The sequence below is a fragment of the Macaca thibetana genome, chromosome 20 (genome assembly GCF_024542745.1).
Source record: "Macaca thibetana thibetana isolate TM-01 chromosome 20, ASM2454274v1, whole genome shotgun sequence".
In the NCBI taxonomy this organism is placed as follows: Eukaryota; Metazoa; Chordata; class Mammalia; order Primates; family Cercopithecidae; genus Macaca; species Macaca thibetana.
Window position 1 is genome coordinate 64245698 of NC_065597.1, and position 25837 is coordinate 64271534.

At 50.7% G+C, this 25837-nt stretch overlaps 1 protein-coding gene across 1 annotated transcript in view; it reads left to right on the top strand.

Moving 5' to 3' along the window:
• The first annotated feature begins 321 nt into the window (after window positions 1-321).
• The window catches only part of LOC126944566 (uncharacterized), a 153010-nt gene continuing 127494 nt past the window's right edge, over window positions 322-25837 (top strand). Inside the window, exons 1-8 of the mRNA XM_050774139.1 lie at window positions 322-388; window positions 4152-4205; window positions 5538-5698; window positions 8971-9041; window positions 11984-12149; window positions 12227-12361; window positions 14244-14424; window positions 20090-20229. Coding sequence (XP_050630096.1) covers window positions 322-388; window positions 4152-4205; window positions 5538-5698; window positions 8971-9041; window positions 11984-12149; window positions 12227-12361; window positions 14244-14424; window positions 20090-20229 — 975 coding nt within the window. The remainder of the gene's footprint in view (window positions 389-4151; window positions 4206-5537; window positions 5699-8970; window positions 9042-11983; window positions 12150-12226; window positions 12362-14243; window positions 14425-20089; window positions 20230-25837) is intronic.

Below are 25837 nucleotides of genomic sequence, written 5' to 3' on the forward strand. Positions count from 1 at the left end.
TTCTGCCCCCAGATCTCTGTTTACAAGGCTAGAAGAGTAGGCAAGCTCCTTTTTTTTTCCCCTCTAGGCTTTTTTTCTCCTCATTGGTCAGGAGCCCCCTCCCCTCCTCTCTGTCGGGTGGGGTGCTAATATCTATCGGGGGCTTCTGATTGGCTGGATCTCTGTTCTGACTGCCCCCCCCCCACCTCCCCTTCTTCTCTCCTGGGCTGAGAGAGTGGGTTAAAGCTGAGCCCTCCTCTTTGGGGAAAAAGATTCCTTTCAGGACCACGCCGAGCTGCTCTGGAGCCTGAGGCTGGTGGCACGGGGCTGACCCAGAGAGTGATGCCGGACCCCATGGGGCTCCTCAGTCTGGTCCTGCTCTGGCTGCTGATGGCAGTGACTGCGGAGGGTAAGTAAAACTGCTGCGTGTTCCTGGTCCTGTCTGGAGTGAAGCGAGGGGCAGCCCAGACGCGCCTGGGACTGTGCTTTTGTAGCCAGATGCCTGTTGACCTGCCTTTCCACTGTCACCTCCTGTTTAGCTTTTCATGGGGAAGAGGAGCGAGAGATGACAGGTGAATCCTCAGCTCTCACTCACATGCTCCACCAGCATCCTCTGGAAACTCAGACAGGGCAGGGGTTGGGGAGCTTCAGAGACCAGATATGAAGCCCTGAGTGAGAAAATGCTGCCTTCTGGGCCTACTGAGCTTGAGCCCAGGAGGTCGAGGCTGCAGTGAGCCGAGATCACACCACGGCACTCCAGCCTGGGCGACAGAGTGAGACCTTGTCTCGACAACAACAAAAAGCAAGTAATCTTAATTTTCGTAGAACCCACACATACAAATTTTTAAAAAGGCAGGTGAAATTAATAACATATTTTGCTTAACCCAATATATCCAATATATAATTAGAAAACGTAATGAATAGAAAGTATTAATGAGATACATTTCCCATTCACATTCAATATATATTTTATACTTATGACATATTTCAGTTTGGATGCTACATTTTCATAGCAAATACTTGATCTGTCTTTAGATTTCTTAAAACACAGCGTTGAGAAAGTAGGTTTAGCTACTGTGCTAAGTTGTTTGAAACATATTTGAAAGTTTTCTTTTTTAAAAAAATAGTTTTTGTAGACACGGGGTTTCACCATGTTGCCCAGGCTAGTCCCAAACTCAAGCAATCCTCCCAAAGTACTGGGATTACAGGCATGAGCCACTGTACCCAGCTGAAAGTCTTCTAATAAGTGAATGGAGTATTGGTTTTTTGTTTAAGTAAAATTAAATGAAAAGTTTCTCTGTAACTAGTAACATTTTGGATTCTTTATAGCCACATACTGGACAGCGCAGGCCAGATTGTGGGGTCTTTTAGTTGTTGTAAATGATGTAATTGTTTTGATATTTAGGCTTTTATTTCAGCATATAACACTGCCTGGCGTGCCATAGGTGCTCGGTATATTGTGTTGGTTTCATAAAAGAATGCACACTGATCAGAATTGACAGCTGAGAAAGCTGAAATGGGACTCCATTTCATTTGCTGGCTAGAGATGACATTGATTTCGGTCCATTTCAGATCTCTTCCTAGAAGTACATAGGATCTGATTGAAGAATTTATTACCTCCAGTGTGCAGCGTTTTCCCATCCTTGGTTAATCTGTTATGAATTTATCATGGCATGAACTTCATTTTTCTGAAATTTAAAAAATATTTTAAATGTGTTTAAGTGCTCAGGAAATGGAAGGGGTACAGGCTTAATACAGGCACAGTGCCCTCAGAGCTCTGCTCACTTCTGTAGGTCATGGTGGATGGAGGCTGGTGGGCCAGGCTGCTTTGTAGCCTAATCGAGCAGTAAAGCAGATGTAGGGATTGTCTGTAGAGCAAACAAGCAGAATGCTGGGCTTGTGCACAATGGAGAACGTAATGATTATGCACACATATGTTTAATTGGGTGCCCAGTGTCCAAGTGATCAAAGAGTTGAAGGAAAGTTGGAATGGAAATTGATTGGGTTGAATGTCTTTCAAATGTGGTTTTATCTGTTGATACTCTACTTGAATGCAAAGAATATTTTGTTAGACGTGCCAAAATATTTAGGGGGAAAAAAAAGCCCTGCCAGAAAGCCTACCATGTTCTATTGTTTCAAAGAGTCAAAATAAAATAGTATATAACGCACCCCCGCCCCCACCCCTCCCCATTTTGGAGAAACAATTTGTTTTTCCGTTTTTTTTTTTTTTGAGACAAGGTCTTACTCTGCTACCCAGGCTGGAGTACAGTGGTGCAATCTCGGTTCACTGCAGCCTCCACCTGTCGGCTCAAGCCAGTCTCCCACCTCAGCCTCTTGAGTAGATGGGACCACAGGTATGCGCCACCACACCCGGCTAATTTTTGTATTTTTTTGTAGAGAGGGGATTTCGCTATGCTGGCCAGGCTGGCCTCGTACTCCTGAGGTCAAGCCCTCTACCCACCTCAGCTTCCCAACGTACTGGGATTACAGACATGAGCTGCTGCCCCCAGTCACAATTTGTTTTTTGAGGGATTAAACGGGTCAGCATGTGTAGCAATGACCAGTCGAGGTGCAGCGGAGTGGTTTTGAGGATGGAAGTGGTATTATTGAAACGCTATCCTATGGACACAGCTGCAGAGAAACGCCTGATTAAGGCACAGGAGGGCACGGGTGGTGCCTGGGAAAGATCCCGGAAGCCGCTGGCAGGAAGGGGAAACAAGGCTTGAAAGTAGGTGGAAATGGAATGGCTGGATGGCGGGAGGGAGGGAGGGAGGGGTGCTGGCCTTCCCAGGGAGGGAGCTCTGGGAATCCCTGGCAGTTTCCTCAGCAGCCTGAGCTGGGGGCCGAGGGGCCACCTCACCACGTCTGCTCATGCCCTGGTTGTTCTCTGCCCCTTCCATGGTGGGAGAAGGGAGACACTCAACAGGAAGGAACACCAGCTCCTGCTATTTCCTGCAGCAGCCTCTTGGTCTTGCTGGTGTTCCACTCATTACTCATTTGCTCACTTACTCTCTGATTCATTCAGGATGAGGGTATGGCTGGGGAGTCTGGAGCCAGAGTGCCTGGGTTCAAATCCCAAGGCTCCACTGTTAACCAGCTGTGTGCACCTGGGCAAGTCACTTGGATGAATAGGAGAGAAGAGAGGGTGGGTGAGTGGATGGATAGATAGGGAGAGTGGATGAGTGGGTGGATGGATGGATAGCAGGGGGGAGTGGGTGGGTGGATGGATGGATAGGAGAGGGTAGTGGGTAGGTGGATAGATGGATGGGGGTTGGGGGGTGGATGGACGGATAGGAGATGTGGGAGTGATGGGTGGATGGGTGGATAGGAGGTGGGAGTGGTGAGTGGATGGGTGGATAGGAGGTTAGAATGGTGGGTGGGTGGGTGCATAGGAGGGGTCTGGGGGTGGGTGAGTGGGTGGATGGATGGACAGGAGGGGGTAGTGGGCAGGTGGATGGATACGATGGGGAGTGGGTGAATGGATGGATAGGAGGGGGGTTGGGGGTAGGTAGATAGATGGATAGGAGGGGGAGTGGGTCAGTGGGTGGATGGATGGATAGGAAGGGGTGGTGGGCGGGAGGATGGATGGGTGAGTGGGTGAATGGATGGATAGGAAGGGGGGTTGGGGGGTGGGTGTATAGGAGGGGTATGGGGAGTGGGTAGATGGATGGATAGAGGGGAGTGGGTGGGTGGATGGATAGGAGGGGTGTTGGAGGTAGGTGAATGGGAGGGGGGGTGGGGGTGGCTGGCTGGATGGATGTATAGGAGCAGGGAGCTGGTGGGTGGGTGGATGGGAGTGGGGATGGGTCGATGGACTGATGGATGGGAGGAATGGAGACCTGCATTTGTTGATGGAATTGGCAGAGCCTGCTGACATATTGGAATCAGGTGGTGGGTGATGAGGGGTGCTTCCACACGAATGATTGCCAGCTTGAGCTATCAGGAATAATGGTGCCAGTACTCAAGATGGGCAAGAGCAAATTGGACAAAGGGTAGGGAAATGGCTTCCAGTCTTCGTGGCCCTCCCTCCCCTGAGGACATTTCACAAAGTCTGGGGAGAGCTGGCATTATCACTCCTCATCTTCCGGGAGTAAGGTCAGTGACCCACAGCGTGGGGCTATCCTATGCCTCTTTCTGGCCTCACTCTGGTTCCATCTGATTTGTGATTTCAGAAATTCCAGATTCGCAGGTGGGGCAGGCGGCCTCCTGCATGACTGCGTGCACAGGTGAGCGATTGTCTCAGGACGCCTGATCACACCTCTCATGACCAGGAGCCTGAGCCCAGCATGGGGCCTGATGGGGGTGAAGCTGTAAGATGGGATTAGAGACAGCCCCAGAGGGCCCTGGCTATGTTCCCAAAGATACCAGTTGGGAGGACCAAGGCCAGTTCTGCAAAGGCCACCCACAGAGTTAGAGAAATGAATAGCAAGCTGAGAGTAAAATGCCTTAAGCCATCCCAGCCCCCAAGGCTTTTTCCTCATACCCGTGGGCCCCAGGCGGAATAAATGTCTTTGGTCAGGTGATGCTATTTGCATTTTGGAGTGGAGCAGATGAAAAAGCCTTGGGAACAAATTCTTTGGAAAGAGAGAAGCACCTTAGGAATATGAGATGTGGTTCTGTCTCAAGGAAATTGACATGAAAATGTCAGTTCAATCACAAGCCATGGGGAGGGGTGAGATGTTATAATTAGATGTCACACTTGATCCCCTGGCCTCAATAGAAAGTTAGAGATTTGGCTTGAGAATTACAGACCTCTCTGTTCCCTAAATCAGCTCTTCCCCAGAGCAGTTACTCTCCTCACCCCCAGATTCCCCCAAGGCTGGCTAGCTTTACACCTTTGTCTTCTATGAAGACCAGGATAACAACCGCCGCCACCTTCTCCCCCACCCCGTCCCCCCACCACCCCCAGCACCACTTGATATCTATCAAGGTGATAGGTGAGTAGTCAGACTCCCAAGGGTGGAATCCCAGCTGTGTGACCTTGTGTAAGTTAGTTAACCTGTCTGAGCCTCGGTTTCTTCCTCTGTAAAATGGAGAAAATAGAGTATTCACCTCAGAGTTGGTTATGAGGCTTAAATGAATTACTGTAGATGGATGCTTCTCAACTGGGGTGATTGTCGTCCTCCCTCCCTGGGGACATTTTGCAAAGTCTGGGGACATTTTTCATTGTCACAACTGGCCTGTGTTACTGGCATCTCGTGGGTAAAGGTCAGGGATGCTGCTAAATTTCCTGACAACGCACAGGACAGCCCTCACAAATAGAATTCTCTGGCCTCAACTATTAATAGCACCCAGGCAGAGAAACCTTGATATTAGAAGAAGGCCTAGCCCATGATGACACTGGCTAGCACTTATTGAGCACTTACTGTTACTATCTTTATTCTCTTTTTCACCCTTATGAGGGTATGCAGCTACCCAACCTTTCCCCAAGCTGGGGACAGGCAGCTCGGAGCCCAGATGGAGAGAGAGAGGTGTGAGCAAGGATGCCCGTAGGTGGTGTGGGGATCCCAGAGGGCTGCAGATTGTCAAGGTGACATTGCTCTCTCTCTGCCCTCCAGGGTCAGCTGGGCCCCACCTCCCTGTGGGTACCAGATACACCTATCACTTTTCCACCAACACCAGCACCAGCCTGCAGGAGGTCCCGGTGGAGGAGAGTGGTCTTGGCCTCCAAGGCTTGGCTGTCCTTGATGTGCTTGGCCCGTGTCAGATGGCTTTATGGGTAAGTGTCTTTGGGCAACCGGGAGATTATTATGTTGACACTGGGGAGGACTAAGAGGAAGCCACAGCACCTCACCTCCAATTTCCAATTTGCTTAATCAACAGAAGAGCTTTCTGAGGAATCTTATATTTGGCAAGTGAGGACCCTTGAGAGGAATGTGGGAAAATGGTGCAATTTTGGTTGTAAGAGGTGCCACAGAGGGCCCAATGGGGGAATAGCAGAGGTGAAGGAAGGAATATTTTTAGGGCAGGTTGGGGGAGTTCCTTGGAGTGAGAAGAGCCATAGAAGGGGGGGGATACACTGTGCCCTAGGGGTGGACTGAGAACCATGTCTGCAAGTCCAAGGGTATGCAAAGTCAAACCAAGTAAAGGCCTTTGGACAAAGGAAGAGACTGGGTGTAGAAGTCTACTCACAGGAAAGCCTGCCCTGGCCTGCAGTACCTGGGTCCACAGGCTCAGGTTATAGGCAAACACTAAGGTCCAGTGGTGTTAGTCCTCAGTTAAGGCAGAATTATGTGCTAGGCCCACTTGGTCGTTGCAGATTTCTTTTCATTAAGATTTTCTGGAAGCTCCTCAATGTTCTTGCAAGCAGAAGTGCTTGCTCATTTGCCTCTGTCCCATTTCTGATAACCCTCCTATTTTTCCTGGATAAACCCTCTTAACCCACATAAAAGGCCTTTTAGTTTCTGTTGGAGTCTCATCTCGTATTGTGATGCATATCTGTACTGACTGGAGCGCTTGCTAACAAGAGTTTCTCAAAACGGTTTTGTTGTATTTTCATGTAGACCACAGGATGAGATCTTTGATGGGCCCTGAGGTGCCTCTGAATTCTTAGGGTGTCCAGTATGTCAGAGCTGCTGCTTTATTAGTCTTTGCTATCCTTTGACACCCTTCAAAACACTTGCGGTTGTTTTTATCTGCAGGGCCGGTTTTCACAAAGCAAATTGTGTTCTGTTGTGGTTTTATTCATTTGTTTGCTTTAAGCATTTAAGAAAAGCTGCTGACTGGTGCGGTGGCTCATGCCTATAATCCCAGCACTTTGGGAGGCTGAGGTGGGTGGATCACCTAAGGTCGGGAGTTCGAGACCAGCCTGAGCAGCATGGAGAAACTCCATCTCTACTAAAAATACAAAATTAGCTGGGCGTGGTGGCACATGCCTGTAATCCCAGCTACTAGGGAGGCTGAGGCAGGAGAATCGCTTTGAACCTGGGAGGCAAAGGTTGTGGTGAGCCGAGATTGCACCATTGCACTCCAGCCTGGGCAACAAGAGCAAAACTCCATCTCAAAAGAAAAGCTGCCAATGTCAAATGTTGGCAAGGGTATAAAGAACTGGTGTATTTCAAAGATTCTAGGGGAAAATGGAAATTTTCTGGCCCCTTGGGAGGTTAATTAATTTATTTTTAGAGAAAAAAGTGTAAAAATCACAAATCTTCCAAAGAAGAAATTTTCATAAACTAAACACCTATGGCGCGATCGCCAGAGCAAGAAACAAAATATAACCCCCAGAGCTTCCTTCATCCTTCCTCTTGGTCACTTCTCCCAAGGGTACAGCTTTTTTATTTTTTATTTTTTATTTTATTATTATTTTTTTTTTTTGAGATGAAGTCTTGCTCTGTCGCCCAGGCTGGAGTGCAGAAGCACAATCTCATCTCACTACAACGTCCACCTCCGCAGCTCAAGCGATTCTCCTGCATCAGCCTCCTGAGTAGCTGAGATTACTGGTGGTGTGTGGTGTGCACCACCACGCCTGGCTAATTTTTGTACTTTTAGTAGAGACAGGATTTTACCACATTGGCCAGGCTGGTCTTAAACTCCTGACCTTAAGTGATCTGCCCGCCTCAGCCTCCCAAAGTGCTGGGATTAGAGGCATGAGCCACTGTGTCCAGCCTGCCTTTTTTATTTCTATCACCGTAGATGAGTTTTGCCTGTCTTTGAACTTCTCTCTAATGGAATTGTACAGGATGTTTTCCTTTGTGTGTGGCTTATTTTTATTTTTTTAACTGTGATTAAAATATAATATGGGATACACCATTTCAACCATCTTAAGTCTGTAATTCAGTGGCATTAAGTACTGTCATATCATTGTACAACTATCACCACCCTCCATCTCTGGAACTTCATCATCATCCTAAACAGAAGCTCTGTACAGATTGAACAGCAACTTCCAATTCCTGCCCTGCAGACTCTGGTCACCTCTATTCTGCTCTCTGTATGAACTTGCCTGTTTTTAGGTACCTCATATAAGTGGAATCACATAATACGTGACCTTTTGTGTCTGGCTTCTTTCACTTTAACATAACATTTTCAAGATTCCTCTCCATTGTAGGATGTAGCAGAACTTCATCCTTTAAAAAATTATTTTTCATTTATTTTAAAAAATAGAGATGGGGTTCCACCATGTTGGCCAGGCTGGTCTCGAAGTCCTGAACTCAAGTGATCTGCCTGTCTTGCCCTCCCAAAGTGTTGGGATTATAGGTGTGAGCCACTGCACCCGGCCAAAATCTATTACATCTTTTTTTCGTTTTGTTTTCTGAAGTGCAGTGGCATGATCTTGGCTCACTGCACCCACCACCTCCCCAGCTCAAGCGATTCTCCTGCCTCAGCCTCCTGAGTTGTTGGGATTATAGGTGCCTGCCAGCACACACAGTTAATTTTTGTATTTTTAGTAGAGATGGGATTTCACCATGTTGGCCAGGCTGGTCTCGAACTCCTGACCTCAAGGGATCCATCGAACTCAGCTTCCCAAAGTGCTGGGATTACAGGTGTGAGCCATCATGACTGGCTCTCTGAAATTTAAACAGTGAAATCAATTATTTTAGGGAGGATATTTTCCATTTTTATAAAGTGTACCTTGTTTTGCAACCCCCTCCCCCCGCCATCACCACCACGCACACACACGCCCCATGGTGACACTGGGATATCCAAGTCTTCGTCGTGGGCAAAACCTTTGTCTGCTCTATGATGTAACACATTCTTGTTGGTACTGTATAGTCCCATGAATCCCTCAACCACACTTCCAGTGTCTTTTTGGGCAAAATGAGAAGTTTCCATACCTTTAGCAGGGAGCTTGTAGGTACTTGACTCTTTCAGTGAGACATTCAGCCTTCACCACCCAGGCTTTGTTACCTGGTCAAGGGAGGGGTCTCTCTGCCTTGCCCCCAACATGGGTTCATGTATCCTCCTGGGCCCTAGAACTGCTTTGTGGGTGGGGTGCTGGTGAGGTCCTGGGGTATCCCAGGAGAGGTCACTCACTCATGGTGCTTTCCGTTTCAGCTCCAAGACTTCCAGGTGACATCTATCCTGGGGGCCAAGGTGGAGCTTCTGAAGGAGTCGGAGAGCCTGAGGTAAGACACTTGGCCATGGGGCTGGGACCTGCCCACGATGGGGCTGGAGATGTGAGCCCTCTACCATCTTCCAACCACTGTCGGGCTCTGGGTGCACTGAATTAGATTAGGACAACCGGTTAGGGTGACCCCTCTGCAGCAAAGAGGTGCCATCTTGGACTGAAGTTCAAACAAATTTCTGTATTTATGTTGACCTTGTCAAGCACCAATGAAGACCGCTGGGGGGTTGCCTTCATGTAGAAGCCTTGGGTGACTCCAGAGAGCCGTAGGTGCTCTTCTCTTACCTGGTGGGAGGAACTCATCCCATAGTTCTGCCTGTCACTGCCAGCATGTCCAGATTTCACGCCTGCCGATTACCCCTTGGGCATCGTTGTTGAGTGTGTTCTGAAAGACTCCGGCTAATGGGACTGCTGGGCTCACGGAGGTCTGCCTTTTCCCCTCCCCCACTCTGCCAAGACCCCATCCTCTCCCACCCCAAGCCAAGCCCCTCTTTTGTGACCCAGCCAAGCCTGGGATTCTCTCTGTGGCTCGTTTCCCAGGCCTTCCTGACAGTGGCCTCGGTGGCCTCAGAGCTCAGACAGGCTGCCAGGCTGAAGGCATCTCCTTCTCTGCAGATTCCTCTTCCGTTTTTATTGCAAATTCATTTGTTAAGAAATAAAGCCTTTGTCTAGGGATACCAGGATGGGGGATGCTGCTGAGGGACAGACAGATCCTCACTGAAAGGCAAGGGGAGGGTCTCCTCCAAGGGGACTATTGTCCCCCAGCTCCTCATCAGAAATGCTAAGTCAGCGGGGCCAGGGGTTGTCACTTCCTGGAGGCCAGACTGACACTTGCTATTCTGGGAGTGGTGGGCGCCATTAGCATTTCTCTCCATCAGGGCCTGGGACCCAGGGGGACTGCCTTAGGAAGACCCCCAGGCTTTAATTGGAGCTGGAGAGTGACCGCTGCCCCCCTGGAAAGTAGAAGTGGGGGCACATCTGTTCCGCAGGGTTTTGTCTTGCTAGCCTGTAGGGTCTGGGGACTTGGCAGTTTCCCCTTCATCTTGGAGCATCTCTGTCTTCCACCTCCACGCACGGAAGGGGGACTTCACTACCCCTCACCTCCCACCTTCCCCATCCCTTCACTCTGCAGATACCAGACCCAGGCACCTGTCTGCCAGGGGTAGGGCAGGCAGGAGGAGCACTGGGCTGAATTCTGGTGCCAGCTCCTCCCCTGATTCGCTGTGTGATATCCCCCAAGAAGGCCCCCGTCTCGGGACCTCATTTCTTTTTTTTTTTTTTTTTTTTTTTTGAGACGGAGTCTCGCTCTGTCACCCAGGCTGGAGTGCAGTGGCCAGATCTCAGCTCACTGCAAGCTCCGCCTCCCGGGTTCCCGCCATTCTCCTGCCTCAGCCTCCCGAGTAGCTGGGACCACAGGCGCCGCCACCTCGCCCGGCTAATTTTTTGTGTTTTTAGTAGAGACGGGGTTTCGCCGTGTTAGCCAGGATGGTCTCAATCTCCTGACCTAGTGATCCACCCGTCTCGGCCTCCCAAAGTGCTGGGATTACAGGCTTGAGCCACCGCGCCTGGCCTGGACCTCATTTCTTTGTCTCAACAATGACAGAGTCTCAAGTCACTTCCAGTTCAGGGTTTCTGCAGCCTGTGACTGCAGAGCCAGCCTGCCTGGGTTCGAATCCCAGCTGGAGCCCTGAGCAAGAGACTGCATTGCTCTGAACCTGTTTCCTTATCTGGAATGTGGGTAGAGGGAGGGTAATTACCTCCCTGGTGGGATCTGTAGGGGAGGGAAAGACTCCCTTTACCTTCCTGGATTCAATAGCTCTGTCTAGAAATGAACTGACATCAGGAGAAGAGGTAGGTAGATTTTTTTATACACTCAGGGACATCGTGGAATTAAAGAGTGACGGCCCCCCAGAATAGTAGTGAGACTTGGGAGCTTATACACCATTTTCATGGGGGAAGGGGAGGAGGGAGGAAGGCAAGTTAGAGGGGAGTAGATGGTTTCCAGGAAAGAGGAAGAAGAGACAGGAGATGTGCTAGTGTAGGATGAAGTTTGTCTGGGTGTGGTGTTGACTTGCACCATCCTCTCTCAGGATGAGAGCTGCTCTCCCCAGGTGGATGCAGCTCCCTGGAGGGGATTGATGACAATTAGGTTCTTTTTGGGGGATCTGTCTTTAGGCAGAAGTGGGGAGTTTAGAGAAAGCCTCTCCCCACATTTGCTGTTTCTCAACAAATACAGTCTTTGGTTCAAAATAGACAAGAGGCTAGGGTGCAGTGGTTTATGCCTGTATTCCCAGCGCTTTGGGAGGCTGAGACTGGAGGATTGCTTGAGCCCAGGAGTTTGAGATCAGCCTGGGCAACATAGCAGGAACCTATCTCTACAAAAAGTTTAAAAATTAGCTGGGCATGGTGGCCGCATGTCTGTGGTCCCAGCCCTGTAATCCCAGCCACTCGGGTGGCTGACTCGGAAGGATTGTTTAAGCCTACAAGGTTGAGGCTGCAGTGAGCTATGATCGTGCCACTGTACTCCAGCCTGAGCAACAGAGTGAGACTGGTCCACAAAAAACTCAACATACCCAAGTGGCATATTTTGGTGTGGCACATCCAGAACGCCTTCAGCTCCTTCTTGGGATTAAGTGAGGTGTTTTGGAAAGCAGGCAGCTTTCCAAAGCTTGGGGTCTCAGCCTTTTACTCTTTGACGCTTGTCTCCCACACCTGTCCATTTGTCCCAGGGGTGAAAAGGCTGGGGTGGCTCAGAGCACAGTTGGCTGCCCCAGAGCCCAGCTGCGGAAGGAAGAAAGGCTATCTGGTAGGGGGATGTGGGGTTTCCTGGAAGCTTCCCATGGGGGTTGACCTGTAGGAGGGCAGGAATGCTGTGGCCTCTGGCAATCAGCAGGTGGCCTGGGGCACTGGAGGGTGCCTCTTGACCCGTCTGCCTTCCTGCAGTGCCGCCCTGGGCCGCAACCCACTCCGCTTCATCCTGCACTCTGGGCGTGTGGCCCACCTGTGTCCCCACCCTGCTGAGCCACGCTGGGTGCTGAACGTGAAGCGTGCTGTGCTGAGCCTCCTGCAGGGCCACCCGGGGGCCCACAGCCCCAACACCCTCGATGAGGTGAGGCCAGGAGATGGGAAAGGAGTGGGGGTGGGGGTGGCCGGAAGGCTGACCTGTCTCCCACCCTGTCCACCCAGGTGGACATCCTGGGCCAATGTCCCACCACATACCAGCGCCATGGGGACTGGCTACACAAGACCAAGGACCTGGCACAGTGCTCCCTGCGCAGGGGACACTCCTCGCTGCATTCTCAGGCCCTGCCTGGAGTGGCCGTGAGTGCTGGGCTGGGCTGGGCCCCTGACTGCTACTCTCCTAGACCCTCCTTTTCTTCTTCCTCCTCCCTCCTCCTCCTCTCCTCCTCCTCCTCTCCTCCTCCCTCCTCCTCCTCCTCTCGTCCTCCCTCCTCCTTCCTCCTCCTCTCCTCCTCCTCTCCTCGTCCCTCCTCCTCCTCCTCCTCCTCCTCCCTCCTCTCCCTCCTCTCCTCCTCCTCCTCCTCCTCCTCCTCCCTCCTCCTCCCTCCTCCCTCCCTCCTCCCCCCTCCTCCCTCCTCTCCTCCCTCCTCTCCTCTCCTCTTCCTCTCCCTCCTCTCCTCCCTCCTCTCCTCCTCCTCCTCCCCTCCTCCTGCCTCCTCTCCTCTCCTCCTCCTCCTCCTCCTCCTCCTCCCTCCTCTCCTCCTCCCCCCCCCCCTCCCTCCTCCTTCCTCCCTCCCCCCTCCTCCTTCCTCCTCCCTCCCTCCCCTCCTCCTTCCTCCTCCCTCCCCTCTTCCCCCTTCCCCCCCCCCCCTCCTCCTTCCTCCTCCCTCTTCCTTCCTCCTTCCTCCTCCTCCCTCTTCTCTCTTCCTCCTCTTCTCCTCCTCCCTCCTCCTCCCTCCTCCTCCTCCTCCTCCTCCTCCTCCTCTCCTCCTCCTCCTCCTCCCTCCTCCTCTCCTCCTCCCTCCTCCCTCCTCCTCCTCCCTCCTCCTCTCCTCTTCCCTCCTCCCTCCTCCTCTCCTCCTCCCTCCTCCTCCTCCTCTCCTCCCTCCTCCTCTCCTCCTCTCTCTTTCCTCCCTCCTCCCTCTTCGTCTCCTCCCTCCTCAGCTCTTCCTGTCCTCTCTGCCAATTCCTTCTCTTCTTGGTTCTCCTTCCTTTACCTCCTCTCCTCCCTTCCCCTTCCCTCCCCTCTTCTCTTTCCTTCAAGAAATTTTATTGTATGTATGTATGTATGTATGTATGTATGTATGTATGTATCTATTTCCTTAGAGACAGAATCCCACTGTGTCACTCAGGCTGGAGTGTAGTGGTGTGATCATGGTTCAGTGCAGCCTTCAACTCCTGGACTCAAGTGATCCTCCTGTCTCAGCCTCTCGAGTGTAGCTGGGACTACAGGCACAAGGCACCACTCCTGGTTAATTTTTTTATTTTTATTTTTAGTAGAGATGGTGTCTTGTTATGTTGCCCAGGCTGATCTTGAACTCCTGAGCTCAATTGATCCTCCTGCCTCAGCGTCCCAAGTAGGTGGGACTACACCTGGTGGGACTACACCACCATTCCTGGTTAATTTTTTATTTTATTTTATTTTTAGTAGAGATGATGTCTTGCTATGTTGCCCAGGCTGATGTTGAACTCCTGAGCTCAAGCATTCCTGCCACCTTGGCTTCCCCAAGTGCTGGAACTATGGGAATGAGCCACCGCACCCGCCCCTCTGTCCTTTTCCCCAAGCCCTCCTCTACACCTCTGTCTCCAGCTCCCTGAAGAGGCAAGCGCTTTGTAAATACTAAACATCTGCAGGAGGATGATAAGTGATCATTGTTCATGTTGACTTGTTATCAAAAGTCTCAGCATCTGAGAGGTGGAGATGGGCCTCTGCTGATTTGAATGTTTTCATACATTTATCACTTCTCTCCTGGGGGTCACTGTCTGCTAGAATTTCTTGCTTCCCCTCGTCCTTGTCACCTCCCATCTGCCTTTGCTTTGGCTGCTGTTGCCACAATCCAGGCAAGCCAGGGGTGGGTGATGCTGGGATGCAGCCCTCAGCATCTCCTCCCCAGCCTTGCTGAGAGAAGGATGGGGCCTGTGGCTCTGATGGGGCCCTCATTCCTCCTCCCCTTGGTTCCAGTTGGGTCTTGTGGATGGCTAGATCCTGACCTCAGCTGTCTCTTCCCCTCTTGGTCTGCAGCCCGGCCTGACTTCCCGCCTGACCTGCGTCCAGAACTTCCGGGCCGGCGTGCTGCGGGAGGCCTCCTGCACAGAGCTGGACGCTGCAGGGCCACTGTCTGCAAAGGCGAGCGCCGTGCAGATGCGGACCCTCTCCTCACTCAGCCTGCTGCACGAGATGTCCCAAGATCCAGCGGGCACAGGTGACCTCAGCCGTCCCTGGTGGCCACCCCCTGACCGTGGTGCGAGGGTGGTCTGGCCATAGGGACTCAAGCAGGCCCAGGCTCCATCCCTCTGTCCCGGCCTGGACACCTCTGACCTATTTCTGAAAATGGTCATCATCAGGAGAGTTAGCCACTTCTAGAAGATTCTTCAGGCTCTTTCTGCCGGTTCAGATCAAATGGTCCTGGCTTGGTTGAGCCCCTTTTCCCTGGGATGTCCTTGGTGAAGATAGAATCTTCTGTTTCTCAACCTTAAATTCAGCAACCCCTCAGTCTGCCCATTTTAGGGGCAAACTGACCCAAGTTTTCTGATTTTCCAGAAAGTTCCTGCTAACACATAGCATTACCTGGGACTTGGTGCCCTCCTACAATTTTGCACAGGATGAGACAAGCGAGGCCTGTATCTGGGGGGAGGATTGCTTTTCCATGTTTGGAAACCAGTTATCTTCCTGAACGATGAAATAAGAATGGTTATTCTCACTGCTGGGATTTTGGAAGGATTTACTGTGGGCCAGTAGCTGTGCTGAGCCCTTTATGTGTATTTAATTTAATTCTCATCAAAACCTCATTAGGAAGGTACTGTTATTAGTTAAATTTAAATAAAAATTTTGGCTAGGTACAGTGGCTCCCAGCACTTTGGGAGGCCGAGGTAGGCGGATAACTTGATTTCAGGAGTTTCGAGACCAGCCTGGCCAACATGCAGAAACCCTGTCTCTACTAAAAATGCAAAAATTAGCTGGAAGTGGTGGTGGGCACCTGTGATCCCAGCTACTCGGGAGACTGAGGCCAGAGAATCGCTTGAACCCGGGAGGCGGAGGTTGCAGTGAGCCAAGATCATGCCACTGCACTCTAGACTGGGTCACAGAGTAAGACTCCATCTCAAGAAATAAATTATTTATTTATTTATTTATTTTGAGACACAATCTCGTTCTGTTGCTCAGGCTAGACAGCAGTGGTCCGATCAGGGCTCAGTGTAGTCTCAGCCTCCCCAGGCTCAGGTGATCCTCCCACCTCAGTCGCCCAAGTAGCTGGGACTGCAGGCACATAGCACCATGCCTGGCTAATTTTCATTTGTTTGTTTGTTTGTTTGTTTTTGTAGAGACAGGGTTTCATAAACCAGGCTGGTCTCGAATTCCTGGCCTCAAATTATCCTTCCACTCTAGCTTCCCAAAGTGCTGGGATTACAAGTGTGAGCCGTTGTGCCCCACCAATTAAATTTTTCGGATAAGTGACCTGCGGCTCAAAGAGGTCAAATGACTTGTCCAAGGTCACTCAGTCAGTGAGAGGCAGGGCTGGGGCCTGGACTCCTGCCGTGTGTTCCACAGCCCTGGCTGGTAATTGTGTTTGCCTTGGAGGGCAGGCTCCCAGCACCCCCAGGGGAGGACCCTCTAGATGGGACCTTGGCATTTTCCTGGCTTCACTCAGCACCATGGGACGCCTTCTGGGATCCCAGCTTGGTCTGCCCTCCCTGCACATCGACCCTCAGCTGCAGAAACTAGCTGTGCCTGAGGGCATCCAGGCTTGCCAGGACCCAGTGGTGTCCCACTGAGTTGGATGAGATTTCTTTTTTTTTCCTCCTTTTTAACAGCTTTATTAAGACAGAATTCACATACCATACAATTCAGCATTTAAAGTGTACAGTTCACTGGTTTCTAGTATATTCAGAGTTGTACATCCATCATCACCACAATCAACTTTATTATTTATTTTATTTTATATTTTGAAATGGAGGCTTGCTTTGTCACCCAGGCTGGAGTGCAGTGGCGTGATCTCAGCTCACTGCAACCTTCTCTCCCAGGTTCACGCAGTGCTCCCGCCTCAGCCTCCGAGTAGCTGGGATTACAGGTGTGTACCACCATGCCCGGCTAATTTTTGTATTTTTAGTAGAGATGGAGTTTCCCCATGTCAGCCAAGCTGGTCTCAAACTCCTGACCTCAGGTGATCGATCCGCCTGCCTCGGCCTCCCAAATTGCTGGGATTACAGGCGTGAGCCACTATGCTAGGCCCCATTATTATTATTATTATTATCATCATTATTATTATTATTTTGAGATGGAGTCTGGCTCTGCTGCCCAGGCTGGAGTGCAGTAGCGTGATCTCAGCTCACTGCAACCTCCTCCTCCTGGGCTCAAGCGATTCTCCTGCTTCAGCCTCCTGAGTAGCTGGGATTACAGGCACCTGCCACCATGCGCAGCTAATTTTGTGTTTTTAGTAGTGATGGGGTTTTACAACCAGGGTGGGCTCGAACTGCTGACCTCAGGTGATCTGCCCATCTTGACCTCCCAAAGTGCTAGGATTATAGACATGAGCCACCTTGCCCAGTCTTCAACTTAGTTTTTTAAAGAGGCAGTCTTGCTCTGTCACCCAGGCTGGAATGCAATAGTGCCTCGACCTCTCTAGCTCAAGGGATTCCCCCAGCCTCAGCCTCCCCAGTACAGCTGTGCACCACCATGCCTGGCTAATTTTTTAAACTTTCTGTGTAGAAAGAGGGTCTCGCTATGTTGCCCAGGCTGGTCTCAAACTCCTGGTTGCAAGTGATCTTACTACTGCAGCCTCCCACAGTGCTGGGATTACAGGTGTGAACCACTGTGGTCCACGTTAATCAACTTGAGAACATTGTCACCACCCTAAAAACAAACCTTGTGCTCATGAGCCCTCATCTTCCCAGACCCTGGCAGCCACTCAACTACTTTCTTCCTCTGATTTTCCTGTTCTGGGATTTCATATAAATGTGGTTATGAAGTGTGCGCTTTTCTGTCTAACTTCTTCACTCAGCACAATGTTTAAGGTTCATCCATGTTGTGGCCTGAATTGGAATGTTTTCTTTTTCTTTGCTGAGTAATATTCCATTGTATGGAGGAGTTTTTTCATATTTTCACTGTCATTCCCAGGAGGCTTTTGGAGTCAGAACTCGATTCTAATTCTGACTCTATGTTGTGTGACTTGGGCTGATAGCGTCTCTCTGTGCCTCAGTTTCCTTAGCTGTAAATATATGGGTAGGTCACCCCTTATCCCATAGGTTATGGGGAAAGTTACAGAAAATGGTCAGCTGGGCACAGTGGCTCAAGCCTGTAATCCCAGCACCTTGGGAGGGCAAAGGGAGCAGACTGCCTGACTCCAGGAGTTCGAGACCAGTCTGGCAACATGATGAAACCCCGTCACTGTGAAAAATACAAAAAATTAGTCAGGCATGGTAGTGTGTGTCTGTAATTCCAGCTGCTTGGGAGTCTGAAGTGGGAGGATCACCTGAGCCCAGAAGGTCAAGGCTGCAGTGAGCTGTGATCGCGTCACTGCACTCCAGCCTGGGTGACAGAGTGAGACCCCTTCTGAAAAAAAAAAAAAAAAAAAAAAGAAAAGAAAATCATCACTGCCTTTAGCTAAGCACCTGACACGTGGCGTCTATGAACGTTCACATCCTCCTGGCCCCATTCTTTAGGGCCTGATCCCAAAGGCACACTCGGGAATGAGCCTTTATTCCTCCTTGAAGTTCCGCACTGGGTTCAGATGGCCCTGACTTGGCCCTGTCCTTCTCCCTGGGTTGGAGTCATCTGGTTCCCAGCTGTGATGGGAGAATTCTCCTTAGGTTTGCAGATTCTTGGCAGGTCATCAGGAGTGTGTTTTCATTCATGCTTACCCCAAATGCCTGTCTGAGCACCTGTTGGTGCTAAGCACTGCTGGGGCTCTGGGGACAGGGCTGTGATCATGGTCGACTCCATTCCTGTCACACTGAGGCTGACACCCTCCTGGGAGGGGGGAACCACAGATGGGGGGAAAAAACCCAGTCAGGGTGGCTTGAGACTGTGATCTGTGTCAGGAAAGAAGTTAAACAGCTGCATGACAGCCAGTGACTTAGACGGGGTGGCGGTGGGGTGGGGGTGGTGGGTAAGAGGGCCTCTGAGGAAGTGATGATTTTGCTGAAGGATAAGACAAGATCAGCTTTGGGAAGATGCAGGAAAGAGCATTCAGGGAGGAAACAGGAAGTGTTTCCCTGAGGCGGGAGCGACCTCTGTGTGTCCCAGGCACCTGGGGGGCTAAGGAGAGGTCTGAGGATTAGATGGATGAATGTGTGCACCTGTGTGGAGCCGGACACACTGTGAGGGCGGGTGCCCCGGCCTGCAGGCGGCCAGGGGGTGGTGGACAGCATCTAGAAGGCGCACGCCTTTGCCAAGGAGCATTGAAGCTGAGGGAGGTGTGGATTGTGGATTCGAGGGTAGGTCTTTGACTGAGGTGTGGGGGTCCAAGCGGGACTTAGGAAAGGTTAACACCATGGCTGTGTGCAGAGCAGAGGGCAGTTTCTGCCATCACCCATCGTTATTAGGAAGCAGTCACAGGACTGAATGCATGAGAGAGATGAAGATTTATTGATTGACAAGGTTATGTGTGACATGGTACAAAAGGACACGGTTAAAATGAGTCCCCCCTCTCCAGAGGCTGACACCATTCCTTGCTTCCAGTATACTCTTCCAGACAAATTCTGTGTACTTACAGATACATAGGCGACTGTGTCTATTTGGTTGGTCTGGTGTTTTGTTTTGTTTTGAGACGGGGTCTCGCTCTTGTGGCCCAGGCTGGAGTGCAGTGGCGTGATCTCAGTTCACTACAACCTCCACCTCCCAGGTTCAAGCAATTCTCCTGCCTCAGCCTTCCATGTGGCTGGGACTACAGGCACCTGCCACCACGCCCAGTTAATTTTTTGTATTTTTAATAGAGACAGGTTTCACCATGCTGGCCAGGCTGGTCTCGAACTCCTGACCTCGGGCGATCCATCCACTTTGGCCTCCCAAAGTGCTGGGATTACAGGCGTGAGCCTCTGTGCCTGTCTTAGAGCAGTCTATTTTTATTTTTGAACCATACACTGTTCTGCATCTTGCCTTGGTCACTCGATGGCTTGGAGATCTTTCCAAAGCAGGGCGTGTCCTGCTGACCTGTTTCTGTTAAAGGATACTCAGCGTTGGCCGGGCACAGTGCCTCATGCCTGCGATCCCAGCACTTTGGGAGGCCGAGGCGGGTGGATCACAAGGTCAGGAGATTGAGACTATCCTGGCTAACACAGTGAAACCCTGTCTCTGCTAAAAATATAAAAGAATTAGCCGGGCGTGGTGGCAGGCGCCTGTAATCCCAGCACTTTGGGAGGCTGAGGCAGGCAGATCACAAGGTCAGGAGATCGAGACCATCCTGGCTAACACGGTGAAACCCCGTCTCTACTAAAAATACAAAAAAATTAGCTGGGCGTGGTGGTGGGCGCCTGTATTCCCAGCTACTCCAGAGGCTGAGGCAGGAGAATGGTGTGAACCCGGGAGGCGGAGCTTGCAGTGAGCCGAGATAGGGCTCCTGCACTGCAGCCTGGGCGACAGAGTGAGACTCCATCTCAAAAAAAAAAAAAAAAAAAAAAAGATACTCAGTGTTCCCTGGTGTGAGTGGTCCACAGTTTGTTTGCCCAGCTCCCGCTGGTGGGTACATAGGTGCTTCCCATCTTAGGCTGTTTGCAAGGATGGTGCCATGATTTCCCTCGTAGACACCCATCTTACCTGTTGCCTGAAACATGCTGAAGGAAGCATTGGTGGGATGGGGGCAACTCCCAGAGGGCTTTCTAGCTGACTCTGGCCTTTCCCCATATGGTCATCCCATCAACCTCTTCCCATCTCAGATCCAGATGCTGGAGATGATAAAGACATGACCCCAAGCAGCCTGCTGTATGAGTGGGAGGAGACACCATCCCAGGCCATGGTGGCCACCGCAGCCACGTTAGTGAGGAGGCTGTGCCTGGCTCAGACCACTAGCTTGGAGGTAAGTGGCTTCTCCAGCCCCAGGCCAGAGTCTTTCTTGGCCCTGAGTCCCTAGGACACCTTCCTCTTCCTGCCCATATCATGGCCCATCCTCTCATATTTAATGTCAAGGCTGTCATGTATGGGTGGGTAGGTTGTGCACTGCACAACTGTACCTCATTGCAAAAGCAAGGAAATCTAGATGTTGTATGCCAAGCCAGTGTGCCCCAGTCCAGGTTGGATGTGGGCAGAGGGGAAGCCTTTTCTCCTCTGTCTGTCTAGGAGCATACAACAGTCCTCTTGACTTGCAGTGTAACCTCCCAGACCTAGCCACATGTGAGCCTCAGCATTGAGGACTTCCCACAGCAAAGTTAGAAACACATGGCCCAGGCCTCCTTCAAAACTCCTGGCTGTTTCAAGTCAAGAGGCAGATGTGACTTTGAGACTTATGGCCAGTTCCTTCCTTGGTGATCATCAAGAATCTGAGGTCCTGAGGCTGAGCTGTGATGATGAGGTTCTCATCCCCAACTGTCTTTTTCTGAGAGAGGGCCTTGAACCCACATGTAAGATGCAAAGCATAAGAGAGATGGTTTAGCATGGTACAGTCCCTGGGGGAGGAAAGTGATGTGTCATTGGATTGAAGACTCGCCCAAATAATCTAGGATAATCGTATCTCAAGATCCTTAACTTAATTACATCTGCAAAGATCCTTTTTCCAAATAAGGGAAATTTACAAGATCTAGGACGTAGGACACAGACATATAATTTTGGGGGCCTCCATTCAATGTTCTACAATTTTTTTTTTTTTTTTGAGACAGAGTCTTTCTCTCCCCCAGGCTAGCGTGCAGTGGTGCAATCTTGGCTCACTGCAAGCTCTGCTTCCCAGGTTCACGCCATTCTCCTGCCTCAGTCTTCCGAGTAGCTGGGACTACAGGCACCCGCCACCACACCTGGCTAATTTTTTTTTTTTTTTTTGTATTTTTAGTAGAGACGGGGTTTCATCGTGTTAGCCAGGATGGTCTTGATCTCCTGACCTCGTGATCCACCCACCTCGGCCTCTCAAAGTGCTGGGATTACAGGCATGAGCCACTGTGCCCAGCCTTTTTTTTAAGACAGCGTCTCACTCTGTTGCCCAGGCTGGAGTATAGTGGTGCAGTCATGGCTTACTGCAGCCTTGACCTCCCAGGCTAAAGCGATCCTCTCACCTCAGCCTCCAGAGTAGCTGGGACTGCAGGTGCATGCCACCACACCTGGCTAATTCTTGTGTTTTTTGTAGAGACGGGATTTCGCCATGTTGCCCAGGCTTGTCTTGAACTTCTGGACACAAATAATCCTCCCACCTCAGCTTGCCAAGGTGTTGGGATTACAGGCGTAAGCCGCTGCACTCTGCCAAGGCTTTATAGTTTAATTGAGCACTTAGTGTATGCTCAGACAATAAGCTCCAGGCCCTGACTTGTGTTACCTAATTTAATCATCTCAGTGATAGTCATATCATTGTGCCCATTTTACAGATGAGCAAACTGAAGCTTGAAGAGTTTAGGAAATGTGCTTAAAGCCACAGTGCTAGTAAGTGATAGAGCTGGGCTGTTAACCCAGGCAGCCTGGCCCAAGGCAGGGTTTCTCACCCTGGGTGCTGTGGACACCAAGGGCTGGGTCATTCTTTGTAGGGGGTGTGGGGGAGGCTGTCATGGGCAATGTGGGATGTTTAGCAGCATCTCTGGCCTCTCCTCACTAGATGTTATCATCATCCCTACCTGTAGTCCGTGGCAGCGAGATGGCCCTGGGGAGCACAGTTGTCACCAGTAGGGGACCTCTGCTCTGTGACCTGTGCTGTAACCGTTGCACTGCTGAACCTTATGGCTTGATGGGAAGACAGGACTGCGTTCTTTGGCCTTAAAAGCACGCCTGACCACCTAACTGGACATTTCCCCTGGCAGGGGTGGCTCAGGGCAAGGGCTGCAGGCCTGGGTCTCCACTTTTGGATGCTGGTGGAGCTAGCCCCAGAGGGCACTGTGTGGCTGTCTTTTACTTACAGACTGAAAAGGAAGTTATTGCCACCGGGGAGGTCCCCTGGGCTGAGGGGTAAAAAGCTGAGGACCCTGTTGCTGGAAATGGCTTTGCAGGGCCACATCAGTGCACACCAAGCAGCTCCTGGGCCCCTGGGAGGGCTGAGGGCCTGCCTGGGTTGCCAGGGGGACAGACCTCATGAGCTTTGGCTTGAAATGCCTCTGCCCCTCCCCATTGATGGTGGGTGGGAGACAAGGTTTGTTTTTCAGTCCAGAAACAAAACCAGGACTCAGCGCTCAATAGAAAGCAAACCCCCGAGTCGGGCCCTCTGTGGAGAGGCCCCGGAGTTTCGATGTGGGGGGCAGAGGGTGGGATGGCCAAGGGCATCCCTAAGGAACAAAGGAGGAGGAAGCAAGAGTGCATTGGGTGTGGGAGGGGACAGACAGAGGGAGCCAGTGGGGCCAACTCCAGGCTGCCAGGAAAGATGCCTGGGAGAGGGCATGGCTAATCACCAATCTTGGGTGTTCTGAGAACAAGGAGCTGGAGTTACAGGTGTTTATTAAGGGCTGACTGTGTGTAGTCACGAAACGGTGTGGACAGTGGCAGAACAGGACTGGCTCACAAGAGTGGGTGAGTAGATTTCCAGGTGTCCCGCAGACTGGTTGTTAAACACTGCTGTTTTAAACATTAAGTTGTGGCCAGGCACAGTGGCTCACGCCTGTAATCCCAGCACTTTGGGAGGCTGAGGCAGGCAGATCACCTGAGGTCAGGAGTTCAAGACCAGCCTGGTCAACATAGTGAAACCCCGTCTCTACTAAAAATACAAAAATTGGCCAGGAGCCTGTAATCCCAGCTACTTGGAAGGCTGAGACAGAAGAATCACTTGAACCCAGGAGGCAGAGGTTGCAGTGAGCAGAGATCCCTCCACTGCACTCCGGCCTGGGCGACAAGAGCAAGACTCCACCTCAAATAAATAAATAAAATAAAACAAAACAAAACAAAATAAATAGTCGTATTAACATAGCTGACTGATGGGTACAAATACACACTTCAATAGAAATCAGACTAACACTCGATAGATTCCTATGATGACTATAATTAACATTAATGCTACATTTAAAAATAGCTAGAAGAGAATAATTTGAACGTTTCTAATGTAAAGAAAAGGTAAATAGTTACGGTGATGGATATCGCAATTATCCTGATTTGATTAGATGAATGTATCAAATTATTCCATGGGTACCCTGAAAATAGGTGCATCTAATGTGTATCAACAAGTAAATAGGCTGGGCACGGTGACTCACACCTGTAATCCCAGCTCTTTGGAAGGCTAAGATGGATGATCACTTGAGCCCAGGGGTTTGAGACCAGCTTGGGCAACATAGGAAGAGCCCATCTCTACACAAAAGAAGCCAAGCATGGTGGTACATGCCTGTGGTCCTGGCTACTTGGGAAGCTGAGGCAGGAGGTTGGCTTGAGCCTGGGAGGTTGAGGCTACAGTGAGCTGGGATCATACTACTGCACTCCAGCCTGGGTGACAGAGTGAGACTCTTCTCCAAAAAAAAAAAAAAAAGAAAAATTAAAAAATCAAATAAAAATAATTATATTAGAAACAAAGGTATTAAATACTCCAAACCACGACTACCTGGTTATTTTACTACATTTTACTATTGTCTTTCCATTAGAGGTTAGTCATGTTTGTTGTAACTGTATGGTGGAAATATGATATGATATGCTAAGGTGCATTTCTTCCCAGGTCTGTCCTTAGCAATTGCATGTTGGTTGCCTGAAATTGACCATGGTGGGTGTATTTACACCATGGGAATTGGCAAACGCTACAAATCAGGACTTTTTTTTTTTTTTTTTTTTTTTTTTTTTTTTTTTTAGCCATTGCATATAGGATGCTGGTTAAGAAAGTGGGTTTAGGAACTGGTGCCCTGGGTTCAAGTCTCTGCTCTGCTACTGAGTAGCATGTGGCCGGCGGCAACTGACTCAAACACTTATTGAATGTCACTTTCCTTTTCTGTCAGCTTAGACCAGTGCCTAGAACGTAGTAAAGGCTCCTTGCAAAGTAACTAGTGACGTATTTATTATTACAGTTTTTTTTTTTTCCGAGACGGTATTGTTCTATCACCTAGGCTGGAGTGCAGTGGTGCGATCTTGGCTCACTGTAACCTCTGCCTCCCGAGTTAAAGTGATTCTCCTGTCTCAGCGTCTTGAATAGCTGGAATTACAGGCTCGCGCTACCATGCCCAGTTAGGTTTTGTATTTTTGGTAGAGATGAGGTTTCACCATGTTGGCCAGGCTGGTCTCGAACTCCTGACCGCAAGTGATCTGCCTGCCTCGACCTCCCAAAGTGCTAGGATTACAGGTGTGAGCCACTGCACCCAGCCTTATTACTATTATGATGTGTTACTGGTGGTGATGGGGGTGGCAGGTTTCTTATTGACTTACATGTCTGTCTTTTTTTTTTTTTTTGAGATGGTATCTCGCTCTGTTGCTCAGGCTGGAGAGTGCAGTGGCGTGATCTCGGGTCACTGCAACTACAAACTCCATCTCCTGGTTCAAGTGATTCTCTTGCCTCAGCCTCCTGAATAGCTGGGATTAACAGGGATGCAACACCATGCCTGGCTAATTTTTGTATTTTTAGTAGATACAGGGTTTCACCAGGTTGGCCATGCTGGTCTCAAACTCCTGACTTCCAGTGATCCACCCTGCTCGGCCTTGCAAAGTGCTGTGATTATAGGCGTGAACTACCGCCAGGCCCCAGTCTTGATTTCTAGGCGGGAGCCTTGGACCCTTTGTCTCCATCCAGAGCCTGCCTAGATCTGCCCTGTTTTCTCCTTTTGAGTTTCTTCTTCTCCCAGTGAAGGGAAACCAGGATGAGCCACTAATGATCCCTCCTGTTGTGCCTGGATCTGAAAGGCCCATTTTCAGGGTAACACTTGTGGCCAGAGGCTTGCCCAGAGCAGGAGGAGTGGTCCCAGGCAGGCACCATCCCCAGGTGCCCCTCTGCACACGTGTTCCAAACCCAGGGTGCCAAGGGCAGTCGGGGAAAGGCAGCCACCAGCCAGAGGGAAATGTGGCCGAGCCCATTAGGAAGGAAGGAAGCAGGCCTGGAACTGAAATTTTTTTGGACAGCAGACCCAAAATGGGCAATAGAGTCTTTTAGGCTACCAGTGGTCAGGGCCAGCTGCGATGGTGGCAGTTAGCCTGCAGCAGGTGCTGGCTCATGGGTCCCACCGGAGGAAGGAAAGAGAGCTGAGGGTTGCCGCTGGCTGTGCCCACAGAAGGCACATTCTGGGAAGGCTGCCTGGACGCTGGCAGGCAGACACGTTGGCAGGTGGGCCGAGTGACGAGTTAGGGTCTGTGTTGCAGGCTGTATCTTGCTGAGATCGAGCTGTGTGTGCAGGGGATTCCGTCACAGCCACACACAGAAGGGAGGTCCAGGGTCAGGGAAGCAGGTCCCAGTCTCGGAGGAACCCTGGGTGGGTGGGGGCTTCAGACCTGGCCCTGGTCAAGCCTGGGGGAAGCATGGGGGCTTTCCTGAAGGAAGCCAGGACCTGGCTTGGCTTGGCTTGGCTCCTACCTTGTTGCTCTTTCTGTAGCTTTGGGTTCAGGCC